This window comes from Fundulus heteroclitus, chromosome 15 (genome assembly GCF_011125445.2).
Source record: "Fundulus heteroclitus isolate FHET01 chromosome 15, MU-UCD_Fhet_4.1, whole genome shotgun sequence".
Taxonomy (NCBI): domain Eukaryota; kingdom Metazoa; phylum Chordata; class Actinopteri; order Cyprinodontiformes; family Fundulidae; genus Fundulus; species Fundulus heteroclitus.
The window spans coordinates 29,761,373-29,771,497 of NC_046375.1; the positions used below are offsets into that span (position 1 = coordinate 29,761,373).

General features: G+C 41.0%; 1 protein-coding gene across 1 annotated transcript; it reads left to right on the forward strand.

Moving 5' to 3' along the window:
- The first annotated feature begins 5,251 nt into the window (after window positions 1-5,251).
- Window positions 5,252-9,705, forward strand: LOC118566077. Its single transcript, XM_036147122.1, has 2 exons — window positions 5,252-9,499; window positions 9,613-9,705. The coding sequence occupies exon 1, from the start codon at window positions 5,291-5,293 to the stop codon at window positions 9,044-9,046; it is 3,756 nt and encodes a 1,251-aa protein (XP_036003015.1). The 5' UTR covers window positions 5,252-5,290; the 3' UTR covers window positions 9,047-9,499; window positions 9,613-9,705.
- Window positions 9,706-10,125: the final 420 nt, after the last annotated feature.

Consider the following 10,125-nt stretch of genomic DNA (forward strand, 5'->3'; position numbering starts at 1 on the left):
TAGATTTGCTGTGCGCGCTGAAGCCAGATACCGTGCGCGATTGCGCACGTGCGCAGCTTAGAGGGAACACTGCTCTTGAGTCTATCTCATCCTTATTGTTGCGAAATATATCGATAGTGTTGGTTACATCATTCTAAGATTCTGAATGTTCTCATGAACACTGGCTGGGTGATGACTAGAAAGCCACAAGAACATGATTCCATTATAAAAAGGTGGATCCTCACAAGAATTCTGAACAAACAGGAATAAATTATTTGAAGTCTAAAAATCAAGGATCACAGTTTTCCATTAACATAATAAGTAATGCATTTATCTCCAGTGGAACATCATAGTGGGGGCTGTCTTTTTGTATTTGATACTTGCAGTATTTATACAATGGAAAGACAATTTTCTGGAAAAACGGAACAAGAGAAGCTAGTCAATGACCTGCAAGCACAGACTTATAGTTATTCTCAGATGATCTCATGGAAAGACCATAACGTTGCTAGAATGGTCATGTTAGTGACCTAAATTAAATCCAGTTGGAAATCTGTGGAAAATAATGGATCCAACCGTGCAGAACAGGCCCAAGCTTCGAGATTTGAAAACAGTTGTGTTGAAGAATGGGTCCAAGTCATACCTCACCAGTGAAGGTTTTTTTTTCCACACCAGAGGTGTCATTGCCTAAAAGGCTTTTGTAGTCAGTTTTGAATAAATTTCAATGAGCTTGCTCAACGTAAAGCCCCTGTGTCATTCCACTTTTTTAAACATAACTTCATTTATGGTCTAATTTGTTTTAATTATCAACATCTGCTGTGAAATTTATGTTGATGATATCCTCATCAGAACTACATTTACTGAGAAAACCACTGATGTGCTGTGTATATATTTTCTCCAATGTATTTCTAGCATACATATATAGTCTTTCTTTTTAAGTTTTAAAATTAATTAATTCCATCAGCTGGATGGGTTAAAGGTGCGGCTCTAGTAATGTCATTTTGAGAATAAATAAATAATAGGAAAAATACTGAATACCGCAATCAAGGGTAAAAAATTGAGAAATGTACAAACAATATACCCATGAAGTGTTGTTTTGATCACAATAACGTGAGTGATCTATTGCCTACAGATCAGCTGCCATGAGCCTGACAGCCTTCTCGGTTTCAAGATAAGACATAAAGATGAGGATTAGACAAAATAAATGGGTCCAAAAAACATACAATTTTAGTCCGTCTTTTACGTCCATCTTGATCATTCTGTAAAGACTAAACAGAAGTTTCCAACATAATTTCTTCTTTCCGTCTTTGGGTGAACATGGAGGAACCTTGCAATCATGTTTTTCTGCCACTGTACAAGTCAATAACGTCCATATTAGAGCAACTAAACATGGCACAAAGTGCACCGTTCTTCTTAATGGCACATAATATTAAGGCTTAGAGCAGGGGTGTCAAACTCATTTTGGTTGAGGGGCCGCATTCAGCTTAATCTGATCACAAGAGGGCAACACGACTAAACTCATTGCAAGATTAAATAGAACTAATAAAAGTGGACTTGTTGTTGATTTTTATATTAAATGAATTTCACTTTTACACAATATATTATGAATAACCTCAGCGTTTTTAAAAAAAGTATGTGCAATTTCAACAATACTTTTACTCAGTTAAACATTTACTTAAGTGCATTATGCATAAGAACTGATCACAGTGATTGTACAATGTTGAAAAACATTTATTCACAATTTTTGGAACATAAAAACACTGTCCTGCATGACAAAATACATCAAACAGATACAAATTAAGAAATTATTTCAAATCAATTTTCCACATCTGAAGCTCAGTGCTACCATCTGCTGATTAAAACACAGCGCCCTTTGTGGACAATATAGGAACTACAGCTTTTCAATTAAACGAAGTACATGTTTTTTTTTTCAATAATTGTTTTATCATTCTCTTCCTTTTATCTCATCTTTCTTTCATCTTTTCTTTTTTCTTCTTGTTCTTCCTTTCCTCTCCTACCTTCCCATTGTAGTGTCCATATCATTTGAGATATTCCCCCCATGAATCATAATAAAACTATTCACATTCATAAATCAAGCGGAGCACTATGGCAAAAGCAGTACTGCTCCACTTGTGAAAGTCAAATCTGATGAGCTCTTTTTGGCATTAAGGCAACAATTCTTATTGCCACATTGCCAGACAGTACACTGGAAAAAAAAAAATCCAGTGCACTGGAAAACGACAAACCTAATTTAAATATTTTTTTTTTCTTTTTTTTTTTTCGAATAATGATAATCCATTTAGCCAGCCGTATGTTTGACACCCCTGGCTTAGAGACTTAAAACCAAGGTCTGAGCCACATGTTCACATCCGCTACTTGCACTCCACACAAATTACAAAGGTTTGTTTGGTAGCAATAATTTTTGAACTTCATGAACCAGCGCATGCGCAGGTGAGTTGTGCATTTCGCTTATACAGACACTGGGGTTTAAGCCTGACTATAATTATGCACAAGACTCTTATTTTGGAGTGGGAAAGAGATTTATTCTTCAATTGCCCTGTTGTGTTTGCTGACTCTTCTGACAAAGGCTTTGCTTTTGCTCAGTGTAAATGTCCGTTCTTTGTTTATAAGTTGGATCTAAGTTGTTACGGGTAATGTGCAGTAGGGGGCGCTGTAGCTCAGTTGGTAATAAGGGTGCGCACAAGAGTAAGAAAGTTTCTGCTACCTCCCCGTCAGTCAGTCTCAGAGCTTAATATCCTATTGGCGAGAGAACGAAAGAAAGCGCTCTTTTTATTTTGTTAGAGATTAAGACTGGGCGCACATTTGTTTTGAGTGCAGCTTCATGAGGCTCATAAGCAGCAGTTATGGACCTACAGCTAAACACCTTGCAGCCCTTGGACAGCGGAGCGAGGTACATATTTAGAGCTTTGTTTGTTTATAAAGTTTGTACTTTATGTAATGTTTTATATTCTGTGTCAAAGAAAGGCATCTAAGCAGATGTATTTTATGTTTGTGTTTGTTTAGTTTTCACGGTGTAAATTCAGTATGAATCCAGTAAATGAAAACAACTGCACCCGTCGAGGCTCTCCGTTTCTTCTTTGGTCTGAGGGACTGCTACAGTGAAAACTCGTCGCTGAGTGAAAGCTAGCCCCACGTGTCAGCCAAGAGAGACTACTCCTATCAAGAATAACTGCTACTTCATCACTGCTCTTCATATCGAACTCTGACTTGGTTATTCACAAGATTTCAGGTATTATACTCTGTAAAGACTTTGCTGATAAAAGGAACAAAATGTCGTGCCCCACTGAAGAACCCGAAAGCATGGAGCAGCAAGAGGTGAGATCCAGCAGTCGTGAAAGACGCTTAACCGAAAAGGGCAAAGAAATGCATGAACAGGATGCAAAGAAAAATGAAAGAGCATTTAACAGAGCATATAATTCTTGGAAGGAGTCAGCCAAAGAAATCAGAACAAAACTAAAGGCTTTCTGCTCACCTGAAAATTTAAACAGTGTCAGCCATGACATCAGAGAGAAGCACGCGGTTGTACAACAACATTATGAGCCCATCCGCCGCAACCAAAACATGACCCCAGAAATAGTAAAAAGAATGGATGCCTGTGCTGTGCTTACAACAGACATTTGTGAGATCATTGCTAAACGACAAGAAAATATTGATCAGCCCTTTAATGATCATCTTGAAAAGGAAAGGGTAAGAGTGATGCTAAACAAAAATGACTATGGCTCTGTGTTCGGTGATACAAAAACTGAAACATCGTTCCAAGATGGTTCAGTTGCACGCTCAAAGACAGATTCTACAAGCAGTCGTGAGGCAGAAGCTGAGTTTGCAGCTAAAATAGAACAAGCAAAGACCACACAAGAAATACTTTCACAGCAAACTAAAGTCAACCAAATGGAGAATGAATGGAAATTAAAGGAAAACAAGGCATTGGCAAAGTTAAAACAAGAAGAAGTAGAAACAAAGGCAAGGCTTGAGCAGGAAAAAATGAAACTGCAGCAGTTAAAGGCAGAAAGTGAAGTAAAAATAGCAGCAGCACGTGTAAGAGCCCTAAGCCCGTTAAATGACCTTGAAAACTATGATGCTGCATCCTGTCACAACTTTGAAAATGCCTTAAATGGTCCTGTCAGGGAAACACAGTCCACCCTTAATCCGCTGGCTCCGTCCTTTAAGCATCACCACACCATTGCAGGACGAGAAGAACCTAGCTTAGCTGAAGCTCTTGCCAACTCCCTTACCTTAAACCGACTTCCCGTACCAGAGCCAGGTATCTTTAGTGGTGACCCTCTAAAGTTTGTTGACTGGAAAATATCCTTCATGGCACTAATTGGCAACAAACCCTTACCTGTATGTGAGAAAATATTGTATCTAAAGGGTTATCTTGCAGGTGAGGCACGAAAGGCAGTAGAGGGATATTTTTTCCGTGACTCTGAGCAGGCATACCAGAGCATCTGGAATGTTCTACAGGAGAGGTATGGCAGCCCATTCATTGTTCAAAGAGCCTTTAGAGCTAAACTAACAAAATGGCCCAAAATACCTGCTAATAACCCCTTAGCACTAAGAGAGTTTGCAGACTTTCTCCAGAGCTGCACGGAGGCCATTCCACAAGTAAAGGGCCTAGAAATCCTCAATGACTGTGAGGAAAATCACAAACTTCTCCAAAAATTGCCTGATTGGATAGTACAAAGGTGGAGTCGCATTGTAGTGGAGGAGCTAGACAAAACCCAAGAGTACCCTAGCTTCGCCCAGTTCACTCAGTTCATCCAAAAGGAAGCAAAAGTAGTCTGCAATCCTGTTGCTTCACCATTTATGATAAATGAAAGATCAGAAGACAGATGCATTAAAAGAGCTAAAGCGCTTCAGACAACTACGCAGACTAAGTCTACCTTGCCAGCAGCAGTTACGTGTAAACCCAAACCTCCTTGTTTGTTTTGTAAAGATGAAATGCATAGCATAATAAAGTGTCCTGGCTTTGCTGCTAAGACCAGTGATGAAAAGAAAAGATTCATTTATGAAAATCATCTCTGCTTTGGATGTTTGAGAAAAGGGCATATAACTAAAGAATGCAAAAGACGTCATTCCTGCAGTAAATGTGGTAGACGTCACCCCACCTGTCTGCACATAGAAAGAGCAAAGCAGCCTGAAGAAAGGAGAACTGAGGACTCTGATTTCCCAGCAGAGAATGAAAATAAGGAATTGCATGAAGTCATGACCCATCTACTCACAAGAAAGACATTTGCAACATCCAGCATCAGAATTAAACATAGACAATCAACCAGTGCAGTTAAAACTCAGCACAATGACCTCTGTTGACACAGTTGTAGCAAGTAAACTTGCTAGCAACCTGCAGGTGCGTAGCTTTGACTCTGACACCCATGTCAAAATAAAACAAGCCTACTCTCGTGACTTCATCCCAGTTGACAAGTCCAGCATTCCCACTAGAGAAACTGCACTTCAGTGGCCACACCTTAAAGGTATAGCCAACCAGTTACAGCCACTACAAGATTGCGAAGTGGGTTTGCTAATCGGCTATGACTGTCCATCAGCACTAGCTCCCCTAGAAGTTGTTACAGGACAACTAACTGAGCCTTTTGCACAAAGAACCATACTTGGTTGGAGTATCATTGGGTCTGGCAATCCCCACTTAGACAGAGAGGGAAATCAGAGTTATGTGCATCGAATCAAAGTTAAAGAAATGCCCACACCCACAACAGCTGATGTGCTAAAAGTCTTAGAGTCAGACTTTAACGAAAGAAACTATGAGGATAAGTACGTATCTCAGGAGGATGTATATTTTTTACAGCTCCTCAGTGACACAATAAAGCAAAGAGATGATGGACATTACCAAATGCCCCTTCCCTTTAGGGATAATAAGCCACCAGCCCTTCCCAACAATAAGAGGCTAGCTACAGTTCGACTGCACCACCTAAAGAAAAGGCTAAAGGCTGACAAACAGTATCATGAGCATTATAGGGCCTTTATGAAAGACATTATCAGCAGTGGTGATGCAGAACTAGCCCCTCCTGTGACTGACGAGACTGTATGGTACATCCCACATCATGGGGTGTACCACCCTAAGAAACCGACAAAGTTAAGAGTAGTCTTTGACTGTTCTGCCAAGTTTCTTGGCGTGTCACTGAACAATACTCTTCTCACGGGACCGGATATGATTAACTCGTTGGTGGGAGTGCTCTGTCGTTTCCGAAAAGAGAATGTGGCAATCACCTGTGACATTGAAAGAATGTTTCATCAGTTCTTCGTTTGTCCGGAAATGCGTAACTACTTACGATTTCTATGGTGGCCAGATGGACAATTAGACACAGAGCCCAAAGAGTACAGGATGGCTGTACATTTGTTTGGTGCTGGATCCTCCCCCGGATGTGCCAATTTTGGCCTTAAGTATCTAGCACAGCAGAACAGATTAGACTACGCAAAAGCCTCAGACTTTGTGGAAAAGAACTTTTACGTAGATGATGGGTTGACAAGTGTCCCATCAGTCAAAGAAGCTCAAGAGCTCATCACAGAAACACAAGCACTTTGCAAACGTGGAGGTTTACATCTGCACAAATTCAATTCCAATCAAGGTGACGCCTTGTGTCATCTTGCACCCTCAGAAAGAGCAACCACAACAGAGTTACTCAACCTCAAACCTGATACTATCTGTGAAGGTCATGTGCTTGGAATCCAGTGGTCAATCAAAACCGACACTTTCAAGTTTAATGTAAACACAAAGAGCCAGCCTCCCACTCGTCGGAGTATATTGTCAGTGATTTCATCTCTTTATGACCCACTTGGATTTGTAGCTCCTTTTTCCTTAAGTGGTAAAAGTATAGTACAGGAGCTCTGCCGTAGAGGCATAGGATGGGATGATCCCATTCCTGAAAATCTGCGCTCACGGTGGGAGGACTGGAAAAACAGTTTGGAAAAGCTCAAGTCAGTCGAAGTACCCAGATGTTACCATCCACCAGAACTAAAGGACATCATTAAAGTGGAATTGCATCACTTTTCTGATGCCAGTAGCATTGGCTATGGGGCATGCTCCTACATTAGGTTCAAAAGCGATGACAACAAAGTGCACTGTAGTCTGGTTATGGCTAAAGCTAGAGTCGCACCTACCAAAGTTACTAGCATCCCACGGCTAGAACTCTCAGCTGCAGTCACCTCAGCTAAAATAAGTGTAATGCTAAAATCAGAGCTTGAGATGCACATTGATGAGGAGTTCTTTTGGACCGACTCCCAAGTTGTTTTAGCATATATCAACAACGAGGCACGAAGATTTCATGTCTTTGTTGCAAACCGCGTCCAGCTGATTAGACAGATTACAGATCCTAAACAGTGGCACCACATTGACACAGCTCAGAATCCAGCAGACCATGCTTCTAGAGGCCTTAGTGCATCAGAGATCATGACAACTAGCTGGTTGTCAGGCCCAAAGTTTCTGTGGGAACAAGAGATTTCCTACTCAACCACCCAATCAGCTGAGGTGCTGGTGGGAGATCCTGAAGTCAAAGTAGTCAAAACCTTTACAACTCAAACAAGCGAACAAGACATTATCCTCAGTCGCTTTGAAAGGTTTTCGAGTTGGTCAATGCTCCTCAAAGTGGTGGCGAGAATAAAAAGACTGACAAACAAAACCCAACATGGCAATGTTGTTACAGTGGATGAACGCAAAAGAGCGGCTGATACAGTAATAAAACTCCTCCAGCAGCAAGCCTTTCCTCAGGAGCTAAGGGTGTTGAACACGAATGAAAGCCTTCCAAGCTCTAGCCCTCTTTTCCTGCTGGATCCCATTCTAGATCATGGACTTCTCAGAGTTGGTGGAAGACTAAAAAACTCAACACTTTGTCAGGAACTGAAATACCCGATTATCCTCCCAAAAGACCATCATATTACAGCATTGATCATTTCTCACTTTCATGCAAAGATTTGTCATCAAGGCAGAAGCCAGACACTGATGGAAATCAGAGCAAATGGGTTTTGGGTGATTGGTGGGAGCAAACAAGTTGCAAAGCTAATAAGCAAGTGCGTGCAGTGTCGAAAACTTCGTCGGCCCACAGAGGAACAACGTATGTCAGAACTACCAAAGGAACGAGTTGAAATCTCAGATCCTTTCATGCACTGTGGAATGGACTGTTTTGGACCTTTCACCACCAGACAAGGCCGCAAAGAGTATAAAAGGTATGGACTCCTCTTTACATGCCTCTCTTCACGTGCAGTCCACATTGAGATGTTAGAGAACCTCTCTACAGACTGTTTCATTAACGCTCTAAGATGCTTCATCAGCTTAAGAGGAACTGTCAGTAAGCTGTACTGTGATCAAGGCACAAATTTCATTGGGGCCAAAAATGAGTTGAAGGAGGCTCTCAACGAATGTGACACAAATGCTCTGGAGGCGTTTCTTGCAGATAAGCAATGCGAATTTGTATTTAACGCCCCATCTGCTAGCCATGCCGGAGGTGTGTGGGAACGGCAGATTCGAACCATACGCAACGTTCTCAATGCCACCATTGCTCAATCACAAGGCAGGTTGGATGATGCTTCTCTAAGAACACTATTTTATGAGGCAATGTCTATCATCAATGGTCGACCACTCAGTGTTGAAGGACTTAATGACCCCAAATCACCTGAACCTCTAACTCCTAACCATCTGATTTTAATGAAATCAAGGGTTGCTCTGCCTCCCCCTGGACAGTTTGTGAAGGAGGACTTGTATGCAAGAAAAAGGTGGCGCAGAGTTCAATATCTCGCTGAACAGTTTTGGAGTAGGTGGAAAATGGAGTACCTTCTGAACATATCCACAAGACAGAAATGGCACCAGCCACGTCGAAATCTTAAGGTCAATGACATTGTCATCATCAAGGAAGACATGCTTCCCAGAAGCCAGTGGCAACTGGGTCGGGTTGTTGAGGCTCCAGAAGGAGAGGATGGCTTTGTGCGCAGAGTCAAGCTTCAGGTTGGCAATCGAAATCCAACAATGAAGTGGGACACAACACACAAACCTCGTGTGGTTGAGCGACCTATTCAAAAACTTGTAGTTCTTTTAGAAAGTCACTAACAGATCTATGTCAGATGCATTGCAGCAAAGTTGGTTGTTAATGTTATCTGCATCTGTTTGTATACTACTTCCTCTAATATTTGTTGTTAAGCTGGAAATCATGTATGACTTGTTTATTTGTTTAGTCATACATGATTTGGTGGGAGTGTAAATGTCCGTTCTTTGTTTATAAGTTGGATCTAAGTTGTTACGGGTAATGTACAGTAGGGGGCGCTGTAGCTCAGTTGGTAATAAGGGTGCGCACAAGAGTAAGAAAGTTTCTGCTACCTCCCCGTCAGTCAGTCTCAGAGCTTAATATCCTATTGGCGAGAGAACGAAAGAAAGCGCTCTTTTTATTTTGTTAGAGATTAAGACTGGGCGCACATTTGTTTTGAGTGCAGCTTCATGAGGCTCATAAGCAGCAGTTATGGACCTACAGCTAAACACCTTGCAGCCCTTGGACAGCGGAGCGAGGTACATATTTAGAGCTTTGTTTGTTTATAAAGTTTGTACTTTATGTAATGTTTTATATTCTGTGTCAAAGAAAGGCATCTAAGCAGATGTATTTTATGTTTGTGTTTGTTTAGTTTTCACGGTGTAAATTCAGTATGAATCCAGTAAATGAAAACAACTGCACCCGTCGAGGCTCTCCGTTTCTTCTTTGGTCTGAGGGACTGCTACACTCAGTTTGTTAGTAAATAAAGCCCTTCGTGTATATTTATAATAACAATGGAGGTACGACACTGTATAAACAAGGAAGCAGCTAACGGCTATTAGCATCTCCCAGCGAAGTGTGGAAGCAATGAACAAAGGTCAGAGATCCAGTTTTTAAAAAAAAAAATGCAAAACAAGATATGATTCCAGGAGGGAAAGGACTGGAATAACGCTGGGAATACAGTATGACCGTTGGTGTTCACTGAAGCTAAACTAAAGCTGCCGATCACTCAGATGTGACTGCAGAGTTGATTGATGTGAGTAAATGTCCTTATTAACATTGTGATAATACTAGCAATGCTCTTCTTATCTTCTACAGTCTTAAATACAAACAACATTATAAATAGATTAATTGATTGTTTTTTACCTCAATGCTGTGTTCCTGT